Genomic DNA, 14,528 nt, shown 5'->3' with positions numbered 1-14,528 from the left:
TATATATATATATATATTTTTTTTTTTGCGAAAAGCAGATTGCTTTTCTGTGGGATGCTGATATTCATGGAACATTATGAAAATAAAATAAAAAAAAGATGTAGAAAATATCTTTAGTGTCATTCTCTTGTGGAAATTTAATCCAGTTGTCTCATTAGATTGAAAAACAGCTAAAACCTGCATTGCTACAATATATATTTTTAAAAACATTAGTGAGTTCATTATCATTTTTAGCCAAAGTTAATAAGAAGCATTGAAGAAAGTCCAAAGAGCCGTTTGTAGTTTCCTGGTGAGAGGATGAATTTATGGATAGAATGTCAAAATATTTGTTTCAAAAAATGACTTTATTTCATTTTTTGTGTTAAATATAAAGTTGATTTCCTTGTTTATTAGTCTAATCAGGAAATAAGATTAAAATATGATGAAGTGCAAATAAATAATTTGAATAACATGTTTGGAAAAACATAATGTTTTATGTAAAATCTTACAGATTTTAAGTTGTTAAAGACTAGAAATGCGTCTGTTACAATAAAATAGACTGACTTACATTAATTTCATGGTTATTGATATATTGTAATTTTTCAAAGAAGCAATTATTTTTTAAAGGTGTTTTAAAGTTTTTAAAGTTAAATTTTCCTCCTCTAAATAATAGATGGCGGGTGAGTTTATTTAAATTTTTACTGTGGATGGAGTACACTCAGTGACAATATCAGAGAGATGCAGACAAACCCTGTAAATTAAATGTCAAATAATAGCGTTAAAGGTCAAATCTCTGCTGGAGACCTTAATTGCAGCTCTGATTAGGTGTTAATGAAGGACAGGTTGATCTGCGCTTTGTTTACCTTTTGTTACCAATCATCTCTGAAAAGCCTTGTGAGGTAATTTAAATGTGAATCTTTTGTTTCTTCTTCTGATTTTATTTTACTGTTTTCACGAATCAATGGATCCGAATTTATTGTTAAATGTATGAGTATAAAAAGTGTTTAAATATATTTATTTCACTTTCTGATTGGAGAGAAAAAGGCTTTTCGCTCCTGTGTCGACTCTTTCTGGTTCATTCGTTGGCTGGAAATGTCAGTCATGAGTCAGATGAAGAGTTTATAAATGACCCGCTTCGTTCTCCATTTGTTTATTTATTTATTATATATTTCATGTATTAAAATTCATAAGAGTGAAATATTATATCAAAGTAGTAAAGGGTTGAACGCTTAATATGAACGACTTAAATCTCTAATGATGCATTTGTCTTTAATGCCTGACACAATAACACATTTTTCTAGATGGCAAATCGTCCCAGAACTTATAATATTGTTGTTTTGAGAACATTTTAACACTATATAATACTAATGGCATAAAAATACAAGAACACATTCTCAAAGGTCAATAAACTTTAAATTCTAATGAACGTTTAAACAGTCTGAGAGATTTATTAAATATCCAAAATAAAGAAAACAACAGAAACAACAAATAAAATAAATTATAAAGTCTCTGTAAACGAAATCATCTTTCAATAAAAGGGATACTTGGGACCAAAACACCAAACTGAAGAGAGAAAAGAGAGAAAAACGATAAATCAAGCAAATGGAAACGATTGAGTTTCTATTAATTTATCATGAAATTAATTGATTTATTGTTTATTGTGATTTAAAGCAGAGCGTTTCTGTTTTATTTTATTTTCTCTTTCTTAGGAATCAGAAGACTTAAACCTTTAACACGTTGTTCTGTTTTCGTTTCAGCTCCTGTCTCACTGTTGGACATCTAACCAGCATCAATGTCTAGATTTCAGGTGAGTAAGATTCATGTCTTCTTCTTTCTCTTCTTCTTTCTCTTCCATGCTCTCCTAACTCTGATGATGTTAACTTGAATTGTTTCAAGGTTATAAGAGGTTTTCTTTTTACTTCAGTTCAAACAAAACAGGCTCACAGAGGCGCTAATCAAGTAAGCTTTGCTCCACTGAGTGAAAAGCCTTTTATGATGAATGTTATTACTACCTCTATCTAGCTTAGTGTGTTAATGTATTCAGAGAGAATATGTGATTGTGAATTTGTTAGGGGGAAGAAAACCTTCATTTTGAAAATGTATTAGCTCAACTTTAGAACCTTTTTAATGAGTTATTTTTTAATGTGAAGCAAACTAAATTTCATCTTTAACCAAAAAAAGAACCACAGTCATGGTTATTTGTAGTGCAGATATGGTAGTTTATATTATAGCCCCTGTTTTAAACCATTTCCTCTTCTTTTTTTTGTTACAACCCTTCTTTGTTTTTATTTTTAATCCCTTATGCAAACGTGTATTACAGAAGAGCGGCTGTGCTAAAATTAGCTTCTTAGAAGTTCACTGCCTCTTATTTCTGTAGAAACTTAAAGCTTTGTTAGGCTGCAGCCACAACATGAAAAATCTCCACAGTTTCTTGCGTGGTTGTTCGTCCTGTTATTTACACCAGACTCTAGTCAGATGTCTGTGGATGGGTTCTGACCCCAAAGCGACCCGGATGCACAGAAGAGGAAGAACGTAGACGTCACGCAACAGCGCAATGTTTACTGGAGTAATAATGGATGGAGCCATTTATGGATCAATTTAGCAACGGGAACTAACAAGAGGAAGGAAGAAAAATTGAAGTCATGTGTTGGTGCTCTTTGCTTCTGCCATTATTTACATCCAGATTTGTGGCATCTCGCTTCTTCTGGTGCAGAATGATGACACATGTTGGATAAAATGCTACACAACTGCAGACGCTTTGAAAATAATCGGATATTCATTTGATTTAGTACCACACATGAAATTAGATTCTTTTTTTGGATGATAAAACTTGAATTGGGTGTTTCAGACTGCCATTAAAAAGCTGAATATGCATAAGCTAAGAGTCTGTGAGCTCAATCAGTTCCCGTCGTCCTCCAGTGAGAAACGGACGAGTTTTTCCTCCCACCTCTAATGATGACAACCTGAAACATTTAGGGTTCCTGTGCTGTAGTCTCTGGTTTTAATGTTTCCAATGTGAAGCCTAAAAACAGGAGGGTGTTGAGAATATATTCTGGTTCTAGATTTTGTTAAACATAATTTTGTCTAAATATGACACCCATTCTCTGTTTTTTTGGAGCCTGACCACTGTCAAATTATCTGCTATAAATTCAAGGTGAAGGTTTCTCTATTTAGACTTTTTGGCTGAGAAACCTGTGAAAACCCTAAAAAATATGGAAGTTTGACATTAAAGGAACTTTGTGTCAAGAAAATGTTGCCGACCTCCAATTATTCTCATTTTTTAGCCTCAATTCTTTCATCAAATGTGATTAATTATTTTCATCTGCCCCCAAATTGAATTTCAGCACAGCTTCCTGCTGCAGGAACATAGAAAAGCAGCAGTGAAACTCTTGTGAGGCTTTTCTTGAAAATATGTTTTTCTTTTTAACTTCTTCATTTTCTTTGTTGTTTGCTGCCAGTGTTTGTCCCAGTGTTAAAGAGACATTCAGTCATTGTGTCTTTTAGTATTCCCCTGGATGAACTGAAAATAAGCACTTTATTTTTAGAAAAAACAGCTCTTTTTCAGCTTGCAGAGTTAATAGAGTGACTCATGAGAAACCCGCACAGAGGCGGTTTAAGGTTAATTACATTCTGCACTTCTGGTCAACTTCAAACAGTTAAATGTTTTTTTATTTGTCTGTGAAGAGCAGATTTCCTCTGGCGATCCGCTGCGACACACATGTAGACCCAGCAGGGAGGCGCAAACCGCTCTGCTCTCTCAGCATCATAACGGATCGGTGTGCGTTTTCTTCCACTTCTTCTCTGTGTCTCTTGCTGAGATGAGTTTACGAAGGGTTAATGTTCTCTGCCGTCTCACACTTTTCACACGCTGAGCTCTTTTGCTGTTTGTGTGCCGAGTTTCTTCGACGTGTGAGCGTATGTCTGGTGTGTGAGACCATAGAGGAGTGTAAATGTCCTGCAGAGCAGATGGCGGCTGAGAGGAAATTTCCTCGAAATAAGATTATAATGCATGGCCCAATCGACTCGGAAGCAACCTGCCTGCACGGCTGCATTTAGCATATTTTATGTCATTATTATATCAAACCTCCTGACATTAACACTCTTCCTGAGAAATTTAATAAATGTGCAAGCAGTAATGTTTATTTTAAGCTTAAATGACTTTAAAACATGAGTAATAATGATAAAGGTTGAGATATCCTACATTCAGTCTTTTTTATTTCAAATTTTATGACTATTTTATGAAATGTGTTGGTTAATTTGTGGTTTTGGGACTTTCAACACCATCAGCTGCTTCCTGATTAAATAGCAGAACATCACTCCAATTTATTTACACTTTGTCTTTTGCTTTATTTGAGCATGTATTGACAATATGCAGATTTGGTTTATTAAGCCATCCAGCCTCGTTAATGAGGTGAAGCATCCTCCTTTACTCTGAGCACAATAGACTGAATTAAGAATGATTCTTGTTTGTTTGTTTGTCATGAAAAACAAGGCTGATGGATGATGTCTGGAGGATTTCTTTTGTGACTCAACAGCCTTTGATTAGCTGCAGCTAAGAGTAATTGCCACATTTTTTCAAAAATGCAAATAAGAAAACAGAAGCAGTTCGAGAGACATCAAACGGAAAAAAAATACAAGATTATAAACTTGTGGAGGCAAATAAGTACATAGAAAATAAATTATCAAGAGTAATTTTAAAAGTGCAGCAATCTTCAATTCATATTATATCTGTTCTTGAGTTACTACAATTAAATGTTGACATTATAATTTCTGCGTTTTTAGATATTTTGTTTTTGTTCTTGTTCTCTATTGTCTGCATTTTATTTTATTCCTGTATGTTTCTTGTTTGAAATAAATATATTTGGGGGAAAAAGCGAGAAAACACAAGAAGAGGAAATAGGACAGTCTTCACCTCCTTCAAAATAAGAGCGTGAATATAAATCGATAACCAAAACTTCGACACAGAAGTTGAACTTTATTAAACTAAAAATTTACAAAACAGCCAATTAAATTAGCACTTTATAACTGGAAAAATTAATTCATAATTCACAAAAGCACTTAAGTGTTAAATGAAAAATTAGCTTAGCTGTTAATGGAAGTGAGCCACCAAGACTCGTGTTTTTGGTGATATAAAGGGATTTGTATAGTTATTGGTAATAATTATTATAGTGATGTTCTTGTCTTCACCAAACTCTCAACCTGATAAATGCTGATGTCATTTTTTTATTCCTGAATTTCAATATTCTGTGTGAAGAGCACTGAAAGCCCATTTTTTGTGGTATTTACCACAAAAAAAGCAGGTTATAAAAAGCAGGTTTAAAAAAATTTCAAACTATTTAGCGAGGAATCAAGTTTAAGCATTTCAGATTTTGAACTAGAGCTCTGGCAAAACTAGGAGCCCACTGCACTGAACCCCATAGAAAACCTGTTATAATGATTTCTGAGTTAAAACATAAGTGTTGTTGTTTCTGAGTGAATATGAACTTTTTTTTGTTGTTGTTGTTTTTTGCATTATTTGAAATCTGAAAGCACTGCAGCTTTTTCATTATTTTGATCATTTCTCATTTTCTGCAAATAAATATTAAATATTTGCTTGTAATTTCAGAGACATGTTGTCAGTAGTTCATAGAATAAAAGAACAATGTTCATTTTTCTCAAACATAAACCTGTGAAAAGTAAAATCAGAGAAAATGATCATTGTAAGTGCTCTCTTAATGTTTTCCAGAGATGTGAGTCTGTATTTTAGAAATATGTTTATTTTGGTGCATCAATACATGTGGGAGCGTGACTTTAAAGAACCAGTTGTCAATTTGCAACGGGTTATAGTGATGTTTGTGGTTAAAGTATCAATTTGTGGAGTTAGTAAGGTGCAGTAGAATCACCAAATCGAGTCAATACTAAAAAACCCTTAAATGATGTGTGGCTGTTATTTATCCTCAGACTACATTTGTGTCACTGTTTTTATTGGTGGATGTTAAAGAAAAGGTCTCGTGTTGAAGTCTGCATTATACCAGAAATAAAATGGAGATATTTACGTTTTTAATATGTCAGAGTTTGCTCCCAGACGATGTTGTGTCAGAGCGATCAGCCTTGACATGCCACTTCTCAGTGACTTAATGGAGGTGAGACAAGCCTGGCTGCGTCGTGCCACACTGAGCCGAACATGTAACAAAGCACTTGGAGTGAGTTGGTGACTCACAGGTATTGATGCGGCGCGGCGCTCTTGCTTAATGGAGAAGCGTGGCGCCTGCAGAACCTGCTGAGAAGCCACCTTCCCGTCTGATCACAAGCACTTTGCTGCCTCCATCTCATTCTCACTTCCTGCCAGTGTCGTGGCGGGAGGCTGGCCAGGTGATAACGCAGCCAGCTGCTTCGTCTCTGATGATGGGCGAGAGCGAGGCAAGAAAAGCCTCAACACCTCACAGCGACAAAGGAACATGTTGAAGCAAAACCAAAAAGATGGTGCTGTAGTAAATGAACTACGAAACTATAAATAAAAATGCCAACTTTAGCGAGAACACGAGATTAGTGTCACTTAAAACTAGGAAAATTACATATGTAGTGCAATAGCTTTGTTTTTTATTTTTCAGACACTTTTTTGTGTTTGTTTTCTCTGCATCAATAAAAATGAAATAAAATTTATTTTTTTGCCTAACTAACTAAATTAGAGATAGAGAGTAATTCAGTAGAAACAAACTTTACTACGATGACTCTAAACCAGAGGCGGAGACCTCGACTAACCGGGTTATGCTCAAATTAAACGTAAACAGGAAACCCAGTTTAAATGATGGGTGGGAAAGGGTTAGGGACATCATGTCTGCAACCCTTAATGTCGGCTACATTAAACATTAAACACAAACAAACCAGATTCTTTCAGATCAATGAAGATGTGCAGTCTCCTGAAAAAGTGATAGTCACCTGGTGTTTTTCTTATGTATTTAGATAAATGGATCAGTTTTATCATCCCTGACAACATAAACAATCTGCTGCTAAATTTTGTTTAAGAAATACTAATACTAATAGGAAAATCAGGAGTCAGCAACTCATTCATGTTTTGTGTGTTCATAGATTATAATCTGTATATTTTGGTGATTATTGTTTATTTTAGATTCTTCTGCCTCTGTGTTATCTGGATACATTTTGACTCATAAAGAGAAATTTACACAAACATTATAATCCATTTTATTTATTTTTTTGGTTGTTTTATTTATTTTTGATATTTCATGTAGTTCCAGTGTGGAGTGTTTTTTTTTTTTTTTGACAGAATTAAAGTTTATTGGTTTTTGAGAGGGCAAACTTGCGTAATTATGCTATAATTCATAGTCAAAAATGGTCTCAAAACAATAATATTAATGTTTATCTTAATAATTACTGCAACAGTTGATAATCCAGCCAAATTTGTTATTGTGACAGCAGGTCTGTCATCTGAAGATAGACTTTTCTATTTAAGATTTGTTGCTAAAAATGAAAGAAAAACACAAAAAGTTTAAATTTGCTGGAAGCCCATTTAAATAATTCCCAAACTTCAACCAGAGGCCACACAAAACTTCTTCGAGGGCCACAAATGGCCCCTGGACCACACTTTGGACTCCCTTAATCTATGAAAAACTTTTGTAATTACAGACACTTTGCGTGGTTTTATGTCTGGAAATTTCACGAATGGATGTAACGCTGCAAGGCAAAAAGATCATTCTTTTACTTGCTGCCGCGATCGAACAGTCCAGTTATTATTTGTATTCTTCTTTTTTCTCGCTCTCTGTGTCGGCTACGCTACATGCAAACCGGTTGCCACGGCAACTGACTGACAACTGCTCCGCTAATGTATCATGATTCAAAACCAACAGACCCAAAAAATCATGCAAACGTTTCACCAACGGCAGCGGGATCTTGCGCGCGTGACGTCACGTTTCTGTCTGCGCTCGATTTTACAGCTTGTATTCAAACGTCCACCTAAATAAATCTCTGCTCTGTGTTTTTACTCTTTAATAATGTGCAGCTGTGTGCGTTTCATCCGTATGTCGGCTTTCAAACCCACTGTTCCACTCTGTAGCTTTACGAAACAGGCCATTCAATAATCTCACCTTCTTGCCACCGAGAGTGGACAGCTGTGAAAAGGTGAGAAATAAGCAGAAGATTAAAATCATTTTTTTCCCCACTTTTCTTTCACTGTGACTTGTGCAACGCCACAAATGACTTCCATTATTACCAGATCAGGTGTAAGCGACATTTCCAACAAGGCTGAGTAGCGTCTAATGCAAACTTCTTCTGAAACAAAGATGAATTTTGTTATGTTGCTTTTATTTAAAGTTTGCAGGAGGGCTGTTTGGAAACAAAAGTAAAAAAAAGTCACGAGGGGAGAGATTTTATCTGAGAAGATGCTCAGTGTAGTAACAGGTGAAGTGAGAAGCTGACAGTCATGTTTTGTTTTTCACGCTTGAGAGAACCAGTCAGGTAAAAACAGATGACACCAATATCCATCAACGCTTCTCTGAAACACAGATTTCACCAAAATATCATGAAAAACAGAAGTTCTCTGAGCTCCTATCTTTTCTTTGTTCTCTTATCTCATCTGACCTGATTAGTTTAAGTGATTTTGTTTTTTTATTGTTTACACCAAGTCGCACATTTAGAGTTGCTTTCTGAGCCAGACAAAGTTGCTGTCTGTCATCCAGTCGTCTTATCAATTTGCTCCGCATCACTGGACATTTAATGGATGAGAAGAGAGAGAGCAAACACACAACACACACACGGCTAATTTGATGCTTAGGGAAGAAAACAAACAAACTACTTACTTAGTGTCAGATGTGAAAAGTGTTTGTGTTGTGTTTGCCGTCCCCTGAGGACGAACGGAGCAGATGTCCCTTCATCAACACGTGGATTCATTGTTTATTCAGAGACTTATTTATTAAACTATTTATAACTGTGACAGTGATTGTTTTAGCTTACATCTTGTTATGCACACATGGATCTTATCTGAGGAATTTACATAAAATGTACGCACAGATTAGAGGTGATGGTTTTTAAGTGTTGTTAACAGTAATAACTCAGAATTTTGCACTAGAAATATGAAATATGTTCTGTAATTTTAGCTGGACTTGATTACATTTTGCTGCAGTTCCTAAATAATTTGTGTAAATTTAACAAAGTAAAAAATGAACAGCTCTGGAAAAATTAGAGACCACTTAAAATGATTAGTTCTATGATTTTATATGTTTGAGTAAAATGAAAATTGTTCTTTTATTCTATAACCTACAGACAACACGTCTGATATTCCAAACAAAAATTTAGTATTTATTTGCAGAAAATGAGAAATGGTCGTAATAACGAAAAGATGCAGCGCTTTCAGAACTCAAATAATGCAAAGAAAACAAGTTAATATTTATTTAGAAGCAATAAAACTAATGTTTTAACTCAGGAAGAGTTCAGAAATCAATATTTGGTGGAATAACCAGGAGGTTTTAATGGGGTTCAGTGCAGTGGGCTCTTATTTTTTGTAGTATTTATACTAAAACAACAGTCTACTTATGTTTTCTTAGACATTTTAGACTCACTGAGATTTTTAAAATAGCTGCAGACATTTACATCTGTTCAGCTTCCCTGCCATCTGCTGAAAGTCTTGCTCTCTCTCGCTGCCTTGCAGCCTTGATGAACTGCAGACACATCTTCACATGTCATAGATAATGATTTTGTGCTTATATTTTAAATTTGAGTTTTCCTCATTTAGAAGCAACTCCTGCATTAAAACATGTTGCTGAGATATGGAGAGTAAAAACCATTAAATATAAAAATCCTAGCCTTTTCATGATAAAACCTTAGATTGCAAATTAACGCACTTTATTTTCTCCTGTGTGTTGCAGAATCTTCGGGAGTCTCTTCCGGCCCCCTACCAGGTGGTCCGGCGCCGTTTCTCCGGCCCGTTGTTGCTGCCTCCTCTGTGGCGGAGACATTCGTGTCAGGACCAACATCCACGAGAGACGCGGCGTCCGTCCGCCATTAATGTTATCCCACTGGACCGACTGCAGGAGATTTACAGCCAAGCGTTAGCCAGCCGCGATGAGCTCCGGTCAGTGAGATGTTTCAGTCTTTCTCTCTTTCCTCCTTTTTTTCTCTCCAGTTTTGAGCCTGAGAATTATTTCATTTTCTTTTTTTCTGTACTTTCTCATGCTTTTTCAGTGGTGCACATTATTTTATAGGGGTGCAGAAAAATTGGCTCGATTTCTTTCATTTTGGGAGATCAGCTGATACACCAATTTCATCTTTTCCTCAGCAAAAGTCTAAAAATTAGCTACAGTCCTCTTCTGCTCCCCTGTCAGAGAGAGACAAGGTCATTTCTGCACGTTTGCAGTTAACAATTCAGCAACTTTCTTGCTATATTTAGCACCATTTCAGAAAAAAATACTGGTATAGGGCAACGTTGGAATTGACAGGTCAGGATTTTTAAAGATCGGTTATCGGCTATCGGCCGAAAAACTGCAATCGGTGCACCCTTAGTATTTTACTGGAAAGTTTTGATCTCTCTTGCTTTCTAGCATCCTGGATGAACCAGTTCATTAAAGGAAACATTCCTCAAAATCTATTTTTTAACAACCTACTTCTGGTGGTTAAAAGAAGTAGGTTCTTTTAACAGCCTACCTTTGGTGTCTGCTGTTTGTTCCCCTGGTGGAATGATTAAAAAGTGATAGAAACGTTTGAAAAGCTTGATAGGTTTTTAAAAGGAAGCTGCTTTCCTAGAAAGGAGCAGTATTTGTTATTCTGTGGCATCGTTAGCCATCATGTGCTTCTGTCCAAATGAGCGACGATGTCTGACCTGATCAGTGTTTTACAGTTTTCTTGGACTGAGATTGATTTCGAAGACCTTTCAGAGATCTCTGATTTATGACCTTTGTTTCTATCTGCCCTGCAGAAACTGATGCGTGTATGTTGGTTTGGAGGAATGATGTGTGACACGTTTATCAGGATGTTCGGTTTCACAGTGACGGAGTCTGGATCTCTTTTTGCTGAACTCAGCAGGACAAATGTCTGCAGCTCATTAGCTCTGTGTGATTTCATCGTCCGCAGGTTCATAACATGCAGCCACTGAGGATTTAACAGGTTGTTTAACATCTTTATCTTTTTGAGTGACAGTACATGTTGCAGCTTTGCTCATAGAAAGGGGATTTTTATATTTAGAGGTGATAATTAAAGCTACTGCAGCAGCAGGAAGGAAACAATCACTGGAAAGTCACAGGTGTGAGTCCTTGTAAATTTCCTGTGTTGCAAAGGCATTTATATTTCTTGAACTTTTCCACATCTCATCATGTTACAACCATGAATTAACATGCATTTTAATAGGATTTTATATTTATTTTTGTCCAGCTGTAGTTCATGGTGCAGTGTTTGCTTGCGTCTACACCTAAAAAGTTTAATTTTGGTCTAAAATAAATACATTTTCTAATTATTTTTCAAAGAGCTCCACTCTTACTTCATAGCCAGATTTGTGGAGAGCAGGGCTAAAAGCTTTCCTCCTACCTGAGCTGTGTATCGCTGCAGCTCCTCTAGAGTAACCAGGGATTATGTCTCTGTCGGTTTTCAGCATGCCGTGCGCGCAGCTCTGCCACATTTGAAGTGCATGTTTTATTTTCACGTCTGTTACCGGCGCTACTTTCCTCGCCTAATTAGCCTCACCTAATGTTGAAATGCCTCAGCCACTTCCTGCTGCTTTCTGCTGGTGCACCACATACAATCACATCCAACTCCATTGTACATTTAGTAAGTTTAGCACGAAAAAATGTGAAAAAGTTATTATTGTGTATAAATTTAGCAAGGCAATGTGAACCTCTGTCCTTTCTGTCTAGACATAAAATCTGCCAATTTCGAGACCCATGTGTACCTCCAGTTTTTGCGACATTAATGATGAAGAGAGTTTCTCTGCAGCAGAGTAATGGTCACTGTTTTACACTGAAAATCATGTTGGATTAACAGCTTGTTAGCGACTAGCACAGCTCATGTTTTCCCTCAGGATGATGAATTTCTGCAGATTTATGACACAAGGCTGCAACAAGTCCTGTTAAAAGTATTGACTTCCTGTTGCTCTTTCTCTGTCTGCCTTCTTTCTGTGGAAAAGTTGAAGTTCTGTTATATTTTAGTACAATGTAAATAAGAAAAAAGGTCATATATATTATACATGTACATATTTATAACTGTATATTGTGTTTGTGCTGGTGGTGGTACTTTGTTGAGGTAACGGCTGAGAAATGAGAAATGGTCAAAATAACAAAAAAGATAAGGTGCTTTCAGACCTCAAATGATGCAAAGAAAACAAGTTCATATTCATTTAGAAACAACAACACTAATGTTTTAACTGAGGAACAGTTCAGACATCAATATTTGGTGGAAAACCCAGGAGGGTTTCAATGGGCTCCAGAGCTGTATGCCCACTTTTAGGATGAGATGACTGAAATAAATGAGCTTCCAGATCATTGAGCGGTAGCTGACGGCAGCGTTTGTTTACCTGCTCATATAAATTCAGCAAAGACAGCACGTTGTTGTGTAATATCATGATTGGCAGGCTGACAGTCAGGATAGCGAGTCGTGGGGAAGCAGATGGAGATGGCGGGAGGTTGAGGCAGGGAGCAATAAAAGGGGGAGAAGGACCGTTGCGAGGAGACGCAGAGGGAGGAGAGAAGCAGCAGGAAGTGGACTGACTGAGCGGCTCGCGCTGCTTTCAGCACTCCGGCTCGTGGACAGCAGCGCACCAGCATGCCGCGCGCGCAGCTCTGCCACATTTGAAGCGCGTGTTTTATTTTCACGTCTGTTACCGGCGCTAATTTCCTGGCCTAATTAGCAGTAATTAACTAGTTTTTTGTTTTGTTGAAAAGTCGAGAGGAAGTTTTGTCGGTAAAATGGAGTGCGCGACGCTGAGCAGAGAGGGAGCCGGGCTCGCCAAGCCGCCCAAACATCTGTGGCGGCAGCCCAGGACGCACATACGGATCAAACAGCGCTTCAACTCGGACACCGAGCGCTACCTGTGCCGCAACCGGACCCTGGAGAAGCTGAGACCCGGACTAAAGAAGCCCCGCATGTCGTGGCCATCCTCACTGAGACGGTAACACTTCTTCTCCCCCCTCGGAAGTGCCTGAACGGTCTCCCCAAATATTCACACCCTCAAATCAAAAACACGGTTTTGTTTTGTTTTCCTGCTAAGCATAAGTTCCCCAGTTTATTCCTCTGACGTTTCGTATTTAATATAAAGAGGGATCTTTAGCAGTTCAGTGAAATTGTTTTACCATATTTTTATTTTAAATTGCAAACAAATCTGACACCATTTCACTCTTTCCTCACGTTATTTCTGCACGCCTGCAGAGTATGCAGTTTATGGCACCAGTCTTACTCTGGCCATGTTTGTTTTAATTAAGGAGTGAATTAATTATTTTATGTAACCCTCAAGCACTCAGTATCTTTATCAGCGTACAGGATATGAACCAAGCTCACCATGCTCTGCTATTATTGATATACAATTATTATTTTCCTTCTAGTTATTGTTGTGAATCTGTTAGATTGGCCCTGATAATGTAACTATCAGGGTGTGTAACAGTATGAAAAGTTTAGATCACAATTATTTTTTGTAAAATTTCATTGAACAAGATTTTGTTCAAATGTTTTGGAGAAAGTATTATTATATGCTGATATTTTTGTGCTAACAGTGGAACCAAAGGTATTACTCAGCTTTAATGTTGCATAAAAATCTTATTATTAATATTACTGTAGTTTTAATACATTACACAAAGAGTGATTTATTTCTGTTTTTTGACAACTACAGGCATTGAAACCCAAAATTCAGCTTTGCATAAGAAATCAAATATTATATAAAACCAATTAAAAAGGTATTTTTATGCAGAATTGCCACTCTACTGATAAAGTATGTTCATGTACCTTTTGTTTGCTCGTCATTTGAGGCCGTTTTGGATGAATTACTGCGGCACTGTGGCGTGACTTGGAGGCGATCCACTTCTTGTTCGGAAGTTGATGTTTGTGACATTCACCTCTTTTCTTTCCTACAGACTCTACTATCTTGATTATTAAATCAAATTTAAATATTTTAACCTGAATAGAGGTCGTTGAACCATTGAGCATCTAGTTCTTTTTCTGAGTTGGTAAAAAGATTCTGATGTTGTTTCTGATTCAGTGCCATATATTGTCCTGGATAATGTGTGTTTAGGTACAGATCAAAGAGCTTTGCACTATAACAGCATCATGCAGTCATCTATTATTAAACAAGCAATAAATATTACACTTTGTCAAATCCCATAATCAAGAATAATGACAAACATACATCAATTGTATTGATCAATCTTCCACTTATTGTGAATCAAATGCAACTCTAAACATAAGGGGTTTAGCTTCGATTTAAATGGACTCAGTGTTTCGGGTGGTTTTCAGTTTTCTGGAAGTTTGTTCCAGATTAGCAGAGCATAAAAACTGAACAGTTTCTCAATGCTGTGGTTATCTCTGTTGCTTTTTGACTATTTTTTTCTACCTCGTTTTTTTCTTCCACTGAACTTTCCTCATGT

At 36.6% G+C, this 14,528-nt stretch overlaps 1 protein-coding gene across 3 annotated transcripts in view; it reads left to right on the top strand.

Annotated features, from left to right (window-relative positions):
* The window catches only part of LOC106944913 (cAMP-specific 3',5'-cyclic phosphodiesterase 4C), a 126,668-nt gene that overhangs the window by 13,608 nt on the left and 98,532 nt on the right, over positions 1-14,528 (top strand). The window contains exons 2-3 of one of the 3 annotated variants that reach the window (XM_015028241.1): positions 1,737-1,786; positions 9,837-10,042. In XM_015028241.1, the coding sequence (XP_014883727.1) occupies positions 1,772-1,786; positions 9,837-10,042 (221 nt within the window). In that variant the 5' untranslated portion in view covers positions 1,737-1,771. Of the gene's footprint in view, positions 1-1,736; positions 1,787-9,836; positions 10,043-12,597; positions 13,064-14,528 lie in introns of those variants that run through there. The other 2 variants (XM_015028244.1, XM_015028245.1) reach the window with 2 other exon arrangements.

Source organism: Poecilia latipinna, unplaced genomic scaffold, assembly GCF_001443285.1.
Source record: "Poecilia latipinna isolate Pla-1442-1.1 unplaced genomic scaffold, P_latipinna-1.0 Scaffold118, whole genome shotgun sequence".
NCBI lineage: Eukaryota > Metazoa > Chordata > Actinopteri > Cyprinodontiformes > Poeciliidae > Poecilia > Poecilia latipinna.
This window is presented reverse-complemented; position numbering and strand designations above follow the sequence as displayed.